The 20,267-nt window shown below is 38.0% G+C and overlaps 1 protein-coding gene across 1 annotated transcript; it reads left to right on the top strand.

Annotated features, from left to right (window-relative positions):
- Positions 1–1,441: 1,441 nt before the first annotated feature.
- On the top strand, positions 1,442–19,358 carry LOC132558910 (protein bark beetle-like). The gene is made up of 16 exons (XM_060223526.1): positions 1,442–1,807; positions 3,040–3,221; positions 3,537–3,727; positions 4,128–4,475; positions 5,530–5,804; positions 6,071–6,368; positions 6,558–8,044; positions 8,500–8,743; positions 9,050–9,802; positions 11,202–13,700; positions 14,662–15,331; positions 15,720–15,886; positions 16,347–16,441; positions 16,609–16,816; positions 17,076–17,402; positions 17,466–19,358. Exons 1-16 carry the CDS (start codon positions 1,442–1,444, stop codon positions 19,310–19,312), a joined length of 9,957 nt encoding a protein of 3,318 aa, XP_060079509.1. The 3' UTR covers positions 19,313–19,358.
- The last annotated feature ends 909 nt before the right edge of the window (positions 19,359–20,267 follow it).

The raw sequence follows: 20,267 nt of genomic DNA, 5'->3' as shown, positions 1-20,267 counted from the left end.
TTTTCCAACTTAAGCGAATTGAGTAAAGATAGATAACTCTGAAAAACGATTATTTTAGAAATCAGTAGACTAAGGGGAGGTAATTCAAGTTAAGGTGTAGTGACACATATGTGATAGTGAAGCCTAGATTAATTCACCGGTAGATTTTGTCGTGCGCGATCATCTTTCTGGGTGACTTCTTTTTATCTTATGAGGAACTAGTTATAAGACTCATGTTTTCTATGAAAGCTTTTTAGTCAGTATCTTATTCGAAAGATTTCGTATATAACGTTTTAATGATTTAAACACATATATACATAAATAACGCGCATATCTGATACTAATGCCAATTTGTGACTTGACATACCTTGCACGTCACGACTTTTGTCATAAAGGAAAGATAATTAATGTATGTCCCATTGCTATCTTTATATAACTTTAAGTTAATAATGTGAATGTTATACTATAACATAACAATAAAAGTTGCCATTTTGGATAAAGTTGGAATTTACAGATAATGTGAATCCTCTATGAGATAAATTTATTTAAATTTTAAGAATACATGTAACAGATATCAAGATTTATGATTTTCCGTTTAGTTGTTATATATATTTGGACTTGCATGTCTCTCTCTCTCTCTCTCTCTCTCTCTCTCTCTCGCGCGCGCGCTTTACGACAGAACTCAGCTTCCACTAGAGTGCTTAATTAATACCGATTCGGAACCGATGATTTTCCGGTACAATGTAGCTCGTCCTTACTTTTAATGTGGCTTGTTTTATCATTACATGGCCTTTCATCACACGTACTACATTATATAAACACGTTGTATTGCGTTATGGATGCATAAACCACAATATATATTTGTATATTCCGTTTGTACAGTCACTTTTTGCTAAGTATACTCAATTTATATAGTATTGTAACCAATTTAATGAGTATTCTAACCAATCAGAAATGCAGTATACGTCCCTTAATCAACTTATTGTATAATATTATTTTGCATTCGATGGAATTGATGACTTAATAACTGTAAAACTCACAAACTATTTGGTTTATCCATTTGGTAATATATACACCACTGACAGTACTTCGTTTTTGTAAGACAGTCATCTACGGTCATACATACCTGTGTGTTTGCGTCAGTATATGTGTTACAGGTGACCTACGAAGAAGTTATTTATAGACGCTGTGAGTCACAGTGATCGGGGAGAGATACCTGTTCATATGCAAATACCTGTGGCTGTCCTGAATTTGAATCGAGGCCATTGTGTGTGGACAGAAAAGTAAGCACTGGATTTCCGGGTACCAATGGTGTCAGGTGTTGGTCAAACTGTAAGGGTAACTCACCTTTCGGACATGTTTTGTGATTGTATTTAAAGGATATATATAGCAGATTGTGACGTGCCTACCTGCACAGTCAGGTAAACGATATGTCCATCCGGAACCGAAATTGACAACAAATATGGCGGTTTCCGTCGTACTTTGGACTTTATTTATGACTTTTTGGTGTATTATTGATGTCAGTTGGGGACAGAGAATCACTCCCCCACCCCCAGGAAATCTACCTGTAGTGTCGGATGGCATTGTTTACAATCTTTATCACATCCCAGCAGTATGTAGGGAACCGCGCGTGCTTGATCCTGATGAAATCAAATTTGGGATGGTTATTAAGGGCTCGAAAAAAGCGTTGATGAGAGACCGAAGTCCATACAAAGTGTACGGAAACATCGAACTGGATAGCAAATCGTGTCTGTATATCGAACCAGGGACGACATTTCACTTCGGATCAGGATATGGAATGATAATCAACGGTACTTTAATAGCGAGGGTAAGTTTTGATACCTCCATTCTATATTGGCTAACTTTGTTAGGTCCATCGGGTTGAAAGTCACGCCCGTGGGCAGAATAACTGACACCTGGTAATTAATGGACACCCAGGTGTGTGGTTACATGATCAAAACTAGAGGACGTCTAAATAACAGCAGTCAGTGCACGTTGATAGCCTGGGTGTGACAGTGCAATTTGCTGATTTTGATTTACAAAATATTCTTGAAAATTAAATAACAGTCCCGAATTCTCGTACTAGTTCATTGTGGTATATGTATAAAGTTAATAGTAGGAGTTTTTCAGACACTAAAAATAATGAACCTTTAAAAAACATAAGGAAAATGAATAATCGTTTATTAAGAAGGGGAGATAATTCATCCGTTGGATGTTTAACTGTCTAAAGCATACAGGTACATAGTAATTTATTATCGCACACACAAAAACTATGTATTAAAGTACCTTTCAATCTTGAAAAGTCCATATCTATAGGTATGTCCATGCTGATGTACCTGGTCAGAATGATACTGATGTACATGTGTATGTGATTCCATTTTAACAATTCTACATTATGCTTATATATTTCATATCTTTAATATCATATCATATTATGAGAACCGCAAAAATACCTAGTAAAAGCATTGTCACAAAAACCACAACTTAATGTATATAGCATTAGCACAGTATGTTATATGGTATCATAATGCATCTTTATATAGGAGCCACAGACATATACAATATAACATTATAAAAGAGAGTGGTACAGTGTTGCTATTTTAATTCAGAAAAAAACTATTTGTATATCATGAAATTTAAGATATATTTAAGATATATTTAAATTACATTTTAGTTTATGTGTATATATATCACTATTGCAATCAGAAACTTAAGATAAAATTGCTGAACAATTATGAAAAAATCAAATTATCATTTCATCTTGTCATCCATCCTTGACCTCAGGCGAAAATCAAACTATTGCTTATTTACATGAATGTATAGAGTTTTTCACCTTAGGCCAGGGAATTGATAATCATGAGCTGAGATAGAACCTATAAATCAAAGTTATCATTTGAGAAAAATTGTTTTAATTGCCAGACCTACTGGGGCAACAATCACCTGGTACATGCAATTATCACTACAAAGTAATTATCAAATGTTATCATCTTTGGAATTTATGAAGATTATTAAGCAAACTTGTCAACAAAGAAAATTCACTGTATGTATGTATCTGAACAGGGAAGTGAAAGACCTGGTGGACGGATCACTATGACGAAAGATCCAGAAGGAATTAATATCATCGGAAGTAGCTCCCCTTTCCCAACAACAGCTCGACTGGTAGATGGAAACACAACGCGGGATGGCAAATTGGAACTGTACTACAAAGGACAATGGAGAGGTGTTTGCACTAATTATCTCAAGTAGGTCATTGATATGTATCGTAGTTAAATATAACTTTTGCAATCATCAGATGGTGGGCTTTTCAAATCGCCCTACGTCTGTTGTAAATGATCTTTACTCCTTGGTCATTCAACACATTTTATAATCTGACTTAGGTTAAATGGTATTACTCATTAAAGCATAATGTAAGATATATTAGGTGACAGTGCTGATATGATGTTTCTTCTTTTAGGGCGATATTTGCCATTTTGTTTATCCACCCTGAAATACATGTAAAGTTTTTATCAGCTAATATTTATAAACACTGTTTAATGCTCTGTGTATTTTCCTGACAGTTACACCCAAATTGACGCCAATGTGACATGTAAACACCTTGGATTTGTATGGGGCAACTTTACCTACCATTCATTTTCGCGCAACAAAACAGAGTACATGTTTTACCCGCGCCCTGAATGCAGCGGGACAGAAACAGACCTCTTGGACTGCCCAGGTCATAACCGTATCAACGTTGGCACTCATATTTGTGGTAAGTTATCATCAACATTCTTATTTAATGGGGAGTTCACATGTTCATTTGACAAACCAGTGATTTTTTGGGACTCAGATTTATGAGTCCCGAATATATGCTTTTCCTTTGGGACTCACTTGAATTGTGAGTGCCCTGTATATCTAAGTAACTGGACTCATCAAAATTTGAGCGAATAGATATTCTGGACTTGTTTGAAAAAATCTACAAAAATTAATGTGCCAACACTGTTTTAAGCTCAGGAAGGTCATACATGTTTACATATTAATCTTAATATAAGTTATCTAAGGAATATTTTGTAACAACATAGCTATTGCTTATCAGCTTTGTAATTTTTAAGAACAAGCATTTTACATGCAAGATGTGAATGGTTGTACTATATCATCATATATTGTTTCAGATGGACAACAGCTGATTGGATTTGAATGTATAGGTATGAGATCTGATCTAGCACAGGATTACTGGCGTGGACTAGAGTTTTATAACTCAACGGTAGAATCAATTAAGGAAGGCATCATCATTCGTGATGAACCATTGTCCTGGTTAGAATACCTTGACATATCCTATGCCGGGCGAGATATTAGTAGAAATGATGGCATGATACACGGTCGGGCCAGCATCAGTGCCAGCCCTAGTGTTCCACTGATGAACAATGTAACCATCAGTCACGGAGCTTACGATGGTCTAAACATGACAGAAATAACTGGCCGGATACATATAGCCAACAGCACCATATCAAACAACAGAGGTAAGGTCTAGGTATGGGGAGAATAACTGTTAAGGGAGGGAGAGGAGAACAGGTGTGATAGGAGGGAGAGGGGAACAGGTGTGATAGGAGGGAGAGGGGAACAGGTGTGATAGGAGGAAGAGGAGAACAGGAAAGGAGAGGAGAACAGGTGTGATAGGAAGGAGAGGAGAACAGGTGTGATAGGAGAGAGAGGAGAACAGGTGTGATGGGAGGGAGAGGAGAGCAGGTGTGATAGGAGGGAGAGGAGAACAGGTGTGATGGGAGGGAGAGGAGAACAGGTGTGGTAGGAGGGAGAGGAGAACAGGTGTGATAGGAGGGAGAGGAAAACAGGTGTGATGGGAGGGAGAGGAGAACAGGTGTGATGGGAGGGAGAGGAGAACATGTGTGATGGGAGAGAGAGGGGAACAGGTGTTAAGGGAGGGAGAGGAGCAGGTGTTAAGGGAGGGAAAGGAGAACGTGTGATGGGAGGGAGAGGAGAACAGGTGTTAAGGGAGAGAGAGGGGAACAGGTGTGATGGGAGGTAGAGGAGAACAGGTATGATGGGAGGGAGAGGAGAACAGGTGTGATGGGAGGGAGAGGAGAACAGGTGTTAAGGGAGGGAGAGGAAAACAGGTGTGATGGGAGGGAGAGGAGAAAAGTTGTTAAGGGAGGGAGAGGAGAACATGTGTGATGGGAGGGAGAGGGGAACAGGTGTTAAGGGAGGGAGAGGAGAACAGGTGTTAAGGAAGGGAGAGGAGAACATGTGTGATGGGAGGGAGAGGAGAACAGGTGTGATGGGAGGGAGAGGAGAACAGGTATGATGGGAGGGAGAGGAGAACAGGTGTTAAGGAAGGGAGAGGAAAACAGATGTGGTGGGAGGGAAAGGAAAACTTGAAAATTGAGGAAGAGAAGAAGAGATTCAAAATGTCCAAGAATTACTTGAAAAATAAAAGAGGTTTACAGTTGTGAAAAGTAATTTCAGGATTTGTTTGTTAAAATATATTGATCAGACGTGTATCACCATTTTTACAATGGTGTTTGACATATTTATCAATGAAGAAACTTTACTTTGTAGGTTATGGTGCGTTTATCCAGAGTAATGTCGGCAAAGTGTTGATCAATATGACAGACATGAACAACAATTGGGGTGATGGAGTGAAGATGTACATGACCAACTTCACAATCCATGATTGGGACCGGGATTTTCCTGCAGACAAGTCCTTTTGCCGGTCAGCGAGCCTGTTGTACCAGACCTACCCAGTTCTCATACATGAAAATATTATTGATGACTATGGGAATAAACCAGAATGGGATGGACGGGATTGTAAAAGGGTAAGGGCTCAAAGTACTGTGTACATTGAAAATTCATGTCTTACACTCTTCTGGAATAAAATGTTCTAATTTACACTTTGCTCATTAATATATTCAGATATCAGTAGTCTGAGGATGAAAAATATCCTGCAGGGTTATATAATGTAGTACGATTTTACAAACAAAGCCCAGTTTAAAATTGCATCTTTTTTTCATTTACTTTTTCATTGGAAGACTTGATTGTGTTTGATTTTGAATTTACAGATATGTCTGATTTGAGACTTGTCTTTCTACATTTGTTTTAGATATTCCGTGGACATGGAATGAGAATCACAGCCCACTTCCTGTTGATGGAGAGAGCGCCCTCTGTGTCTGGTTTTATGACTGTATATGATGGAGAAGAGAAGAATGGAAAAATATTACAAACATTTCCTTTTAACAATGGCTCATTTCCTCAGTCTATCACCAGTGACACGGATGCTCTAACTATTCGTTTTAACTACTCTTTACCAACACTCACCAAACCAACAGACCCAAACAAACAGTGGTGTGAGATCTTCCGTCCCTGTGTCCGTTTTCTCTTGGAAATAACAGCTGCATCTGGTAAGATCTTCATGTAAGATTGCAAAATGAAAAAAAAGATATGATGCATTGGACTTAACATGATATGTATAGATTATTGAAAGTAATAAAGAAATTTGTATTTAGTTTGATGCAAAATCTTGATAGATACTGGTGCAACTGTAATTCAAACAGAAATACATATATTTATGTTGGCATTCTGTGTCCTAGGTCCTGAGGAAGAGTTCAGATTCATCAATTCAAGTGCATCCAATAATAATGGCTATGGTGTGAATATCCAGGACATGAGAAGTAAAGTTTTCTTCAATTCATCTGTTGTATCAGACAATAAGTATGGTGCAGGGATACGAATTTATCAGGGCGCTGGTGAGATTGCAATAAACAATACTGTTGTGGAGCGGAACACACGGACAGGTGTCAATATCACATACTCTGGAGGTTATCAACTTGTTAACAACTCAAAAATCATTGACAACAATGGATATGGAATCATTTCTGAATATGAACGCCTTAACAAGACAAGATTTGAACTTCTCCAGAAAATAGAAATAGTCCATAGCCAGTTTGAATTCAACCAATGGATTGCTTTACGTATAGGAAACTATTGTCGTGGTGGGCAAATACTTGTGAATGAGAGCAATTTTGATTTCAACTTTGATGAGGCCATAGAGTATCTGTCATGTAATGTATCAACAAATAATCCCACAAATTTCAGTGTGGCATTTAACATGTTCAACGGAAATGTACGTCATGGAGTGTTCATATTTCCGATGGTCAACACTATAGGACGAATGACCAACAACACATTCAAAAACCATAGTCTTGGAGCTGTCAGAATAGATAATGGTTATGATCTACTCATCAGTAAATGGTATTCAGATTTTGAAGTTAGTTATGAAATTTTTGAAAACATCTTTAAAGAAAATTATGGGCGTTATGCTATTAGTATGCGCTTAACACAAAGTAGCCCTTTTCAGAACATTGTCTTCAGTTTTAATTCTGTTATAGACAATTACATAAATGATACTTCAGAATACCTCAATCCGAGAAATCGCGCAAATGCTCCAATAATCGTATCATCAGGCAATATTTTAGTGCAGAGGAATAGAATCATCAACCCTCACTCGGTGCGTGATGTGGCAACCCATCTTGTTGACCCATCTGTAATAATTAGGGGAGATCTGAACTGGTGGGAAACCACCAGTCATGAATACATATATGGTAGGATTTTTGACAATGATGATCGCTACAATTTGGCAGAAATAGAATATTATCCAGCGTTACGAGACAAATGGCTGTATGGACCGTTGTCTACATCAGAGTATCCTAAATATCGCTGGGTCTTCTCGCGAGGTGGACGTATTGGTGGTGTTTTAGACACGCCTGGATTTACAACAGATCCACGTGTAAAAACATACCATGTTGATAAGGACATCTTCATCCTCCCCGGAGCTACACTGACCATCTTGCCTGGAACTACCCTGGAATTTGAGAACTCTATCGGAATGGTCGTTCATGGAAGACTAAAAGCTGATGGTGGATCAAATGAACCTATTATTTTTCATCTGCGAGAGACCTTGGATGCTCTCGCTATAGAAAACAGGACAGCATCTGTGCGCCTTGTGGACGGTACAGATGAGTATGAGGGACGTCTGGAGGTGTTTTTGGATAATGAATGGGGCACCGTTTGCCATGATGTAAGTCTACAATAACTAATATGTCTTGATAATTAACTAAACTAACACAAAAGCACCTCGGAATGAAAATTGAATTTGTATGTTAAACTGATATTGTGTAAGGCCAAGTTCAGTTTTAAGGAAATTTGTACATCGGCCAGCCTATAGTATTTTAAGATAATTTTGTACTGTTAAAATCCCAGAGGATTGATTCTTCCTATCTTCAAATATTTACAATATAAATCAGAGTTTTGATCTGTTTCTAGGCAAATTTTCATCCAGGCAATAGAAATAGGATCATTTCTAACGTTTTTTTGTGTACAGGACTGGACCAATCATTTCTAACGTTGTTTTGTGTACAGGACTGGACTGATCATTTCTAACGTTGTTTTGTGCACAGGACTGGACTGATCATTGCTAACATTGTTTTGTGTACAGGACCGGACTGATCATTTCTAACATTGTTTTATGTACAGGACTGGACTCCATTGGATTCTAGTGTCGTCTGCCAACAACTAGGCCTAACATTTAATCCTGTGTTCGGAGAGTCGCAACTAAAAAATCCAGGAATGATTTCATCACAGAAAATGCACATGAGTGGTGTAGATTGTGACCAGCTGGATACTGACCTCACCAAATGTCGGTCTCTTAGAGATGACCAGTTTATTTGTGACCCACGCAATGTTGTATATTTACGTTGTCAAGTACCAACCTGGTCAGGTAAGTTGATGGAAAAATTTGTATAAAAAATCTGGTTAAATATCTGAGCAACAATACGGAAACAGCGTGTTTACAATTATGATTCCAGATTGTGTGAAATTGTTCATTTAATTTCTAATTAACATCTTAAATAATTGAACTGACAACTGATGAAACTTGATTGATACAATGATGCCTTAGATCAGATCTACATGTTAGGGGGAATTATCTCCCTTCCCATATCTTTAAGTTAACCAATTTCTGTTCCATTTTTTCTCTATGTGACTTTAGTTATTCAGATAGATATCTTTATTTATGTTAACACAGGTGTCACTATCCCTGCTGTGCCCACTGGAGGAAGCCAGGAGGATACTCAGATCCGCAATGTTATCATCCAAAATGCTGGACTTCTGGATTATGAGGAGATGGAATATACACCAGCACTTAGGATCGATTACATGTTCTATAAGATAACATCTCTCCAGGTTCTGAATTCTGCATCTGATGGAGTTGTGATCAGATACAGCAACCCACACACAGAAAACTTGTTTGAATTCTGTAAATTTGATAATAATCTTGGCAATGGATTCCTGACTAGGAGTCCATACTTAAGAATATTTTACACAACAATGAATGGTAACTTTAAATCTGGCTTTGCCTATGACCCTTTCTTCACCGAATATGAGGCTCTGAGTGTGCGTAATTTTATCTACAGGAACAGAATTATAGCTTTAACACAAACCCCAATGTATAATCTTGGGGACAATTCTATGATATTCATTACTACCTCATCTGGGTCAGGAGAGGAGAGAAAGACATACGACATGGAGATCGCTGTGACATTTCAGTATCGTATCACACTTCAGGTCCTTGATTACAATCCTCTCACCAATATTGAATCTGTTACCATATACGATTCAAGCAAATCGAGTATCAGCGACAGCACCAAGAAGTGGGAGATTGAGAAAGACTTGGTGGACTTTCCCATTGTTTCTACTTCAACTCGAATCACCATTCGTCTTGTTGTTAAGGGAGTGAGAACAGACAGACTCACCTTTGCTGCACATTCACGTAAGTACAGTAACCTCCTCCAGGTTCCAATAATAACAGGCCTTGATACATTTGTCAGACTGGCCTATCAAGAAAGTTCAATATCAGTATTGATCACATGACCCATGTATTTCAAATGAATCAGTCTCACCATATGCATTTGTATGTCTAATTAAGATGGCAGGTATGATGAAACTTGTTATCTTGAAATTCAAGGGACGGTGGAAAATATTTTGATCTATCAAAGTTTCGACTTAAACGAAGTGTTTCAATAAGGTTGACGATATCAGTTTCCTGACATTGATTACAGTTGAATGAAGTAGGGCTACGATAGCACGCAAGCAGGGTAGTTTAATCTGTTATTTGAAGTGACAGTAGATAAACAAACAAATTTACTTCTCCTTTCTCCTTTTATTGTTTATTCATCCAAACAACGAAACATGTAATAAAAACTCCAATCAAATGCATTTGATTACATCCTACATAAGTGTACAATACCAAGCACATATGCATCGTATATTTTACAGAATGACAATAAAACAAAATTAAAATTTGCTTTTGATACGCTACAAGAAAAGATGTACTAGAAAGTTTTTACGTGTTATAGAAAACATTATATACGTACTAGACTAAACAAATCACGCAAAGATATAGACTCTATTAATGAAAAATACTTTCAGTACTTCATTGTCCGAATACTAAATCTGACGAAGTGCCCGATCACAGTCCTTTAGTAAACAAGCTCAAAATGATTTTCTCTCAGAATTGTGGAGATTAGATTTCCCCCAAAAGTGTGTACTGGTTTGACAGTTTTGTTTTTATTGTTCCTGAAGATGCACACAACCAAGCTATGTATTTTCATGTTTTGTGCAAATTCGTTTCTTTTTGACATACAGGTAAGTCACTGCTACAGGATTGTGACACTTATTAAGAAGCCAATTTTTAATTGGATAATTAAACTGGTAATTAATCTCACCAGAGACTAAGTGTTGTGTGTACGATAGACTGATACGCCATAGTTAGCCATGTGTTACGCACAAGTGACTTTCTACTCTATGTATGTATTGACCGATTTCATCAGAAAACATGTCAATGTTTTGACAAATATTAATTTCAAGGAATGACTTTTGCCTTGCTTTACAATTGAGGGGACTGAAAAATTGCTTCAACTCAACCAAAATTTTGACTCCATGAAATTTGAGTCATCCGAACTAAAATTACAAAGATATAGAAGGAAAAAATCGGAATTTGAAAATTATTTCAACTCAAACAGAATTTCGACTCAACCGATTTCGAGACAATGAGTTTCAACTGTATGTTTTGAATTAGATACATGATCAGGTGTCATAGTTGTTAGTTGTTACGGAATATAGTTTTATATTTTGTGTGTCTCTTCATAGCTAAATAAATGTCATATTTGCTGTTACAGGTGTGTATCCCTCCAACTACCCACTGTCCAGCATATATGTATACAATTCAACAATGGCTAACAACTACCAAGGAATCCTTACTAAACATTACAACAACCCTTCAAACGAGAAAAGTGAGATCTTCCATCGTGTTAAAGAAGAGGAAATCAAATTTGTTTTGGTGCACGTACTGCGGAATAAAATGGAAGCTATGTATATTCCAAGTCTTACGAAATACCATGAGAATTTCTTACCAACTCCTGAGGAAATGACACGTCCAGAACGTATTGGGGTGATCAGGTATAAGATGGAACGGACCAAGTTTTTGGACAATGGTAAAGGTGTAGTCGGAGACCACAATCACGTAGACTTTGCCAATAATGTCTGGAGATGGAATATCACGGACTGTGAATTACGAAATACTGCTACCGGTGGATTTGACATTGAACTACCTCGTGTCAATGACATGCTGGAAAGAAAATTTCATTCTGTATTTGTACAGGAATCCAGATTTTTGAACAATCCACAATTTGGATTTTCAGTCAATGGATACTATGCCAATGTGACCATCCTGAATAATGTTCTAACTGGTAATGTATGCCCCCGGGGTCTGATGACCATCGGAGGGATGGAAAAAGAGATCATATTTCGTCAAAACAGTCTGGTACAGAATAAGGCCAAGTACATGTTTGAGTTAAACTCGCAGAGTCATTCCGCATATTCAGGTACTGTAAGTGGAATATTCTCTTACAATCAGCTGCAGAATAATGACCCTGTTGCCAATAGTTTTAGCTCTGATGCTACCAACATTCCGCAGACCTATTCTGTTGCTCTACGAGGTGTGCAGCAGATCATACTCAACAGGAACCTCATAGACAATCCCAACCTTCAGTATGAATTGGTGGCTGCTATCTCCTCGCTTTCTTTAGACACAGTGCTAGACGTCACTGAAAATTGGTGGGGTACCCAGTACCAAAGTGCCATCCAGAAGAGAATATTTGATTTTGATGACTGGAATAACTATGCTATTGCAAAATACTTCCCTCAGCTGACTGCTGGAGATGTAAAGAGTCTAACAGCAACAGGCTCAGTATTTGAACCTCCTCTTGACCTTGAAAGACTTGGAGGTAGAGTACATTCAGATTTGTCCCTGCCTTACAAGGGTACCCCATACACAGTGGTTTCTGATCTAACTGTTATGCCTGGAGCAAAGCTTGTCATTGAACCAGGAACTATTATTGAGTTTCATCCAAATGTTGGGATTCTTGTTCTAGGTCAAATAGTTGCAAGAGGTCTGCCTTTTGCTAGAATAACATTGCGGCCAATTGCTTCTAATAATCGTGTCAGAAGGGCCATAACAGACAGTCCTAGCACTACTGTAAGGCTACTCAGGGATGCAGCAGGCAAAATACCTGAAAATGAAGGATTTTTGGAACTTTACAATGTCTCCTCACAGTCATGGAACCTCATGTGTGATAGCCATTTCAATGAGAAAATGGCAGAGGTGGTATGTCGAAGTCAGGGTATGGAGACTGTGAATGTGGATGTCCGTTTTACACATTTGTATGATCATTATATCCACGGCAAACCCATGTACTTCTTGAAGGAGTTCTGGAGGTATTCCTATTACTGTGTTGGTGATGAGGCTGGACTTGACAACTGTATGAAACGTGTAAATTATGACATCCAGAAGTGTATTCAGGCATCTAATTATACTTATATTAGGTGTGGTCACAGGAATTTAGAATCAGGTTATCAATATTGGGGTAACATTAGAATCTCACCACCAACTTATGAGGAGGAAATTAAACCCATTATAAAACTTGAGGATAGATCAGCATTTGAATATATTGATATATATGGTGCAGGAATGCTACACGGTGAAAAAGTCGGCGCTGTACAAGCCACCTACAACACACCAATCATCACTAACCTCAATGTTACGGGCTGTCTTCTGAACGGCCTAGACATGGTCGCGCCAAGACATGAAGTCAAAGTACAGACACTGAACATCTCCGGAAATTTGGGTTACGCAGTCAACATGCTCATACTTAATGGTGAGTCAAGGGACGTTGAAATGTCATCATTTACTCCTCTCAAACTTAACACTGTGCCCTATGACATATATGGACTGGTGGATATCTGTAAGATGGAGAAAGAGATCACTATTGATAATCGACTGATTGTGTTTTACAAGTACTCTCAGACAGCTCTGGACTGTGTAAAGATTGTCAGATCTAAGAACTCTTTACGTCGAGTCTCTCTCAGGTTCCTGCAGTTCAGTATGTACCATGATGATTTTTATCGTAACACCATTGAAATATTTGATGGAAAGACTGTATCAGTCGACACAAGGATGGGAGAACTGACATACAATAGCAGCAAGGCTGACATCTCCAGACGTTACCTTAGTTCTGGTGATTCTGTCTCGATCCACATCCATGCCTCGCCATCCTTTGGGGAGTACGGATTCATCGCCGAGGTTGTTGCCTTCCCCCTTTCTGGCTTAACCTACCCAGGTATGTCTGTTTTTTATGAATACGGATGGTGACAGTAAATGCAGGGCTCTCCATCTGCCAGATTTGGGGCCGATATTCGGCCCATTCCCAATGCAAAATAGTATCTTTTTTCCCAATTTAGACCCCAAGTTTTCCCAATTCTAAGGAAAACACTGCTATTTTTCCCAATTCTAAGGGCCCCTGGCCCCAGTCCTAAAATGGGGTGTGAGAGCCCTGAAATGATACGAGTATTGTTCTACTTATTCTACTTTTTCTCCACATGTTATCGACATCTGATTACGAGGTAATTACTTCCCTTTAATCATAGCACTATTGAATAAATAGGTTCATTGTCAGTGAAAATGCAGGGTATTATGTATATATTGAGCTTTACATATAGTGATAGATCGATATTATCCATTTTATTGCTGACAACAAATATTCAAATATTGGAATAATAAGTAAAGTGAATATTTTGATATTTTCCCCCAAAGTGACATCTATAAAATACTTCTAATGGTCCAGAATTACAGTGTTATGGTATACATGTGTAATCATAAATTATGGATATTGTCTATCTTTCAGGACATAATGTTTACTGCACATTACTTACAATGATATTTCTTCAGTCCAGAACTGATTTTATATTTTTGATGTAGCTTACAATTTAAATTTGAAGTTTTTTAAAGGAACAGCCACATCTCTGCATATCAAAGTTATTTTAGGGTCTTATGAGTTTTATAAAGTCCAATAGAAAAGTCAACTATTGAATGAAAATAAATCATAGCTACTTTCAAAATTGTTTGATCTAGTCTTTCACTTTTCATGATTAAGATAACAAAAATGAAATTAAGATTTAAATGTCCATAATACCAATGGAAAATTCAGCATATATATGTGTATACCTGCTCAATCATGATAATTATGTACATTACAAAAGGCTTCATTGTAAGATAATCTTACGGTATTTTGCTGCTTACAGACAGTAGTTACAACCATATCCTTAAACACATTGAAATGAAGCAGAATGAGGATGGAGCCATCTTGTACAAGAATGTGGGTGAAGTGAATCCATCTCTGTATGTAGATCAGTGTTGGATTGAAGGAAACGGCATAGCCATCTTAAACTTGACCTCCCCTCCTGTCATAGACATTAGTCTTCAGGATACAAAGACCTTCATTTTTGAACACAACTTTGTCAGTCAGAACCTAGGAGGAATGTATGTGGATGCAATAACACAGTCTGTAGCAACACATGTCCGTGGAAATATCTCTAACAACGTCTTCTCTTTTGGTACACATGGTGAGACATTGAGGATCACAGGCCATCACTACCAACGTTTCCGTCTTCATGAAAACTACATCTTTAACAACACTGCTGGTGATTTCATAGACACCATTTTCATAGATAATGTAGGAGTGAATGCCACATTTAACGTGATAGGAAACAACACGGCCTATCACATCATAGAGGTTTTCGCTCAGGAAAACACAGAAGCTACACAAATGTTTCTGGGAAATATGTGGTTTGAGAACAATACTACTGCAAAGTATCGCTCTGTTTTTAAAGTGGGGAGTGGTAAACCTCTCCTCAATAACAACTACTTTGTTAACCTTGAGAGTGACTTTGAAATGGAGGCCAACCCTAAACAGTAAGTGTTATCTAACAACCTATTAAGCTTTAATTATTTGACAGTAATTGTGAACCACGTTGTAACATTTTATTTTAATCACTCTTGCTGGCCGGGATAGAAGAGCTGAGAGAATAGGGTTATAAAAAGTGATGTGTTCCTTGTCTCATTGATAACAGGCTGTCACAATAAATGGCAATGAAATGACAAAATCACTATATTCCTGTTGCAAACGGAGAGAAAATAAGATGAATTTTAATCATATAATAAGGAGTTGTTGATAAATCTGGTTATATATTTGAGTGGGTAAGGAAATTATAAAATTTCTATTTTTCACTGATTGCTACTATGAAAATGAAAAAGCTGATACAAATTATGGTATGTAAACAAGTCAACATTGCTTTTTTAGTATGATCCAGGGAGTTGCTGACAATGCTATAGAGGCAACACAGAACTGGTGGGGCTCCAACAGACCCGGCTACATCAACGGAAAGATCTGGGATCAATCCGACAACAACTCCCTTGTCGCTGTCACATTTGACCCCTACAAGGTCTCCAACCAATCTATTATAGATGGTAAGGTTCTTCTTACCCCTATAGGGTCTTCAACCAATCTATTGTAGACGGTAAGGCTCTTGTGACCCCTACAAAGTCTAAAACCAATCTATTATAGATGGTAAGGCTCTTGTGACCCCTACAAAGTCTCAAACCAATCTATTATAGATGGTAAGGCTCTTGTGACCCCTACAAGGTCTTTAAACAATCTATTATAGATGGTAAGGCTCTTGTGACCCCTACAAAGTCTCAAACCAATCTATTATAGATGGTAAGGCTCTTGTGACCCCTACAAGGTCTTTAAACAATCTGTTATAGATGTCAAGGTTCTTCTGATGTCAGATCTAGTGGTGGTGTTCAGCAAATAGGTACAACCAGCCGGTAAATAACTGTCTCAGTCAACATACTGTAAAAATCATTAATTTATGTGACATCTAGTGGTGAAAACATCTTTTTATCCATATATGCTATTGTCTTTAAGGAAAATGTGCTCCAGGATGGAGAATCCACGAAAACCGTTGCTATAGATACATGGGAGCTGCACTCCCATATTACGAGGCCATCAACTTTTGTAGAGTAAGTATGACTTTGTCATAAAGATTTTAAAGATTTTATTTTGTTAATCATCGAATTTTGAAAAATTCAAATGTATTTTTTTGCCTCTATCTTTCTGAGTTTGTAATATTTGCCTAGTTTCCTTTCTGTCAAAAAGTGAAATTGTTACTGTGTATTCTATGTTGCAGAGAGTGAATGGATATCTGGCAGAGGTGAAGGATCGTGAGAACTTTATCAGATATCTGATACGTACGACAGAGAGTGTGTACAAAGAAACCATGCGTGTGTGGATATATGCAGAGGTTGCTGCTGGTTTCTGTAGCTCGTTTGAAAATAACTTTATAGTAGCAGAACAGGAGTGTCATCGCAAGTTCCTGCCATTCGTTTGTGAGAAAGGTAAGTTGAAATTTTAGAGAATCAGCATATATCAATCGATGAGGTCAAATGTTGATCATCTAATTAGCAATGAGGCCTTAAAATTATTTTCTATATTAAGAGCTACAAAGAAAAACCTTCCTTCTTTATGCTATCCATTATGATTATTTGTAATTCTTATTTAAAAAATTAATCAATATTTCTACTCATTATTTTCATTTCTTCAAAGGGAAAGAAAACAAGGCACTTGAGTTACATTTTGATGATGTTTGTTTTTCAGACCCATACATTTTACCACCTGGAACAGAAATCCTCACCTTGGTCATCATCATCTGTGCCAGCGTGTTTGGTGTAGCAATCATCATCATCGCCATCCTCCTCATCTTGTGGCATGTAAAGTCTAAACAAAGAAAAGAGGAACAATTTGAGCGCACACAGTCAATAAGGATGTCAAAAACCTCACTAAACAAATCTAGATCAACTATAGCCATGCTGGATGATAAATATTCCATGTCAGGTTTGTCTTCACGAAGTAGATACTCTGATGAAAAATCAATGATGGCATCTGCGATGAGTCTTACTAGTGAGAAACGAGCTCGACATGATAGTAGATATGATTCAAATGGATATCTTGGATCACGTGATAGATTACATGAAAATGGGCGAGCAGGATCACGTGATCAACTAGACAGTGACCGTCGTCTTGGAAACAGGGATGACAGATTAAACAGTAGTAACAGAAGGCTTGGCTCTAGAGATCGTCTCAACAATACAGCCAGACACTGGTCACAAGATGGATCACAGGAGGATCAACGGTATGGGTCTCGTGACAGGCTTAATGAGCAACAGCGATCTAAATCACGTGAAAGACTTGATGAAAAACAAAGATCTGGTTCAAGAGAATGTTTGAATCGATCAGAAGAAAGACTTGACAGAGTATTGCTTGATCGACAGACTCGTGCAAATCTTCATCGACGTGATAACAAGAAAAATGGCACAATTCAGAAAAATGGTACAGTTCCAAAAGAAAAACAAGCAGGCTCACCTCAAGAAAAGAAGCGCCTTGTTCCACCTGATCCTGATAACCAAGACACAGATGTTGGTTACACAGATGATGGGTTTTCAGAAAATGAGTTTGATGATTTTACAACTACTGCTGATGAAGGTGGCAAGGACCCTAATGATACAGATGCTGCTAGCACAGTAATCAACTTCCGTACAACTCAGAAACCACCTCATGTAGAAAATGAAATTGATTCCCTTCACATGAAGCCCTCTATGAATGACTTATACCAGAATCATACATTTAATAGCACGCCAAGTGTTGACTTCAGTGGCGCTAAATCACTCACCAGTTTCCATCAACCTGAGAGTCCTGGTGACCGTCCACCTACACCACCACCTCCACTTCCTGTAGACCATTACCCATTGAAGTCTCGAAACCAGTCAACAGATGACCCAGTTCCACAACCAAGGCAGAGACCTACACCACTTCCAAGATCGTTACAAAATAGCCGGGAAAAGATGGATCATGGTAGTGGGTCTGAGAGAAGTGGACCAATAAATCCTGCTCTTAGATTACAAAATGCACCTGGCCGTCCTCCACTGCACCTGAGTAGAGAGAGTCTGAACTATCTTGACAACCGACGTGAGTGGATGACCGATCAGATGCCAGAAAAACAAGAGGACAGTGAAGAAGAAACTGAAACAGAAACAGAATCTGAAACAGAGAGCAGTGAAGAAAGTTATGAAGAAGAAGAAAAGTTCACTGATAAGAAAGATCTTCCACACCCAGTCACTTACCATTCTGATACCCATGACAGGACAAACAGCCGTGCGAATTTGTATGATCCTAAAACCTATATACCGCCTCCTTATGAACCACCTCCTTATGAAGCCCCGCCATATGGTAACCTTCCAGACAGTAGTTATAGCCAAAGGAGTCGTAGCCGGGAGAATATTCCTCAATCTTTTAGTACCGTGGATGGCAGTGGACAGGGCTACCATCCCCAGGACTACAGGCCAACACCTGTGGTCAATCCTGGCAGTATAAATTTAGGCTTCAACAGAAGTCGTGAGAATATACCTGAAGCCATGAGCAACATGGACTATTTAAAGGATGTTCCCTATGGTGGTGCTAGTAGGGAGGACCTGTATCGGCCAGGCTTTGATAATTGTGCTTTCATTGCTAGTCCCAAGCACAGCCCAACTGAGCAAATGGGAAGTGTCAATGATGTTCGAGGAAGTAACAAATATCTTGACCAACTGTCACGAAGTCGCGAAGATCTCCATGGCTACTCTGGTCCAGATAGACAGGGCAACATGGGTAGTCGAAATGGTGTTAGTAGGAGCAGACAGAGTTTAGATCATCTGTCAAGAAGTCGGGAAAACATTCATGGGAGTATGTCCAGTGTTCAGAGTCACCATCGGAGTAGAGACAATCTAGGTGTGATGTACTTGGACAGTGATCGGTCACAATCTGGAACACGTACACAGCCAATAGAGACCGAAATCTAGCGAGAAAACTTCAAATCATTTCGAATTCTCCATGTGTTGTATATTAAATAGCTTTATCCAGTTGATAGATAACTACGCATGATACTGGATGTAAAATTTTATTTTAAATGCAATAACTTAAAATAATACTGGAAACATACTAAATATTACACAATAAAATTTAACAGCATAAGTGTTTTGGCAAATTAGCGTTAAGATGAATTCATGCATCAGGAAACGTTTCTATGAAGAAACAAAAGTGACAACTAGGGCAGTCCTATTGACCTATTTTAGCACAATACTTTCAGTACTTAATATTAAGGCTGTATGTTTACAGCAGGAAATGTTGTATTGACCAATGTGTTGTAATAGAGCATCAATACTTTGTGTTCTGTCCTGATCCCATTTAACTCTGTATCCTTGAGGTTTATTCACTGTCTACCAACTTGCAGACTTATAACAAAATTTTGTATACCTGTGATTTCTAAATGTCTGTACCTTTAATTAAGGAGTGATGTTGTGAAATGACAGTGAAATTTTATTGTATAGATAGAATACAATGATAAAAGAGATGATCGGGAAGGGAGGACAATGGCTTGATGCCAAGTCAACAATGCTAAGCATTGAGATAACAACTTTAGGTAAAGAAACCCAAAAAGGCAAGCGAAAGGAATCAAAAACCCCATTAAGATATATGGTGATCTCAACCTTCAGGGAAAGATTTTTAAGTGTGCAAACAGTTGACAATCCTGCTTTTTTCTTTCCCCTCAGATTGAGATTTTGTTAGTCATAATTTTGATAGATAAGGTGGAAATGTAAATATTTAATATTACCTATTACTAAAAACTCCCAAGTCAAAGATAAGTGTCTATTGTTGTTTAAAGGATCATTGCTGAAGGGTTTCAACATAAAAACTGTACAATTATAGCATGTTTGTCGTAGATGTAGGATTTTAACATAAAACTATTAATGTTTT

This window comes from Ylistrum balloti, unplaced genomic scaffold, assembly GCF_031769215.1.
Source record: "Ylistrum balloti isolate Yb309-2 unplaced genomic scaffold, AGI_CSIRO_Ybal_v1 Utg370840, whole genome shotgun sequence".
In the NCBI taxonomy this organism is placed as follows: domain Eukaryota; kingdom Metazoa; phylum Mollusca; class Bivalvia; order Pectinida; family Pectinidae; genus Ylistrum; species Ylistrum balloti.
Note: the sequence above shows the minus strand (reverse complement) of the source record. Positions and strands in the feature narration are given on the sequence as shown.

What these genes read in the sequence shown, in the direction of transcription:
- LOC132558910 (XM_060223526.1), top strand. Translation starts at nt 1,442, where the DNA reads ATGGCGGTTTCCGTCGTACTTTGGACTTTATTTATGACTTTTTGGTGT. An exon ending in GGGTAAGGGCTCAAAGTACT is followed by an intron (nt 5,805 to 6,070) that starts GTGTACATTGAA and finishes CATTTGTTTTAG; the next exon opens with ATATTCCGTGGACATGGAAT. An exon ending in CAACCAATCTATTATAGATG is followed by an intron (nt 15,887 to 16,346) that starts GTAAGGTTCTTC and finishes ATTGTCTTTAAG; the next exon opens with GAAAATGTGCTCCAGGATGG.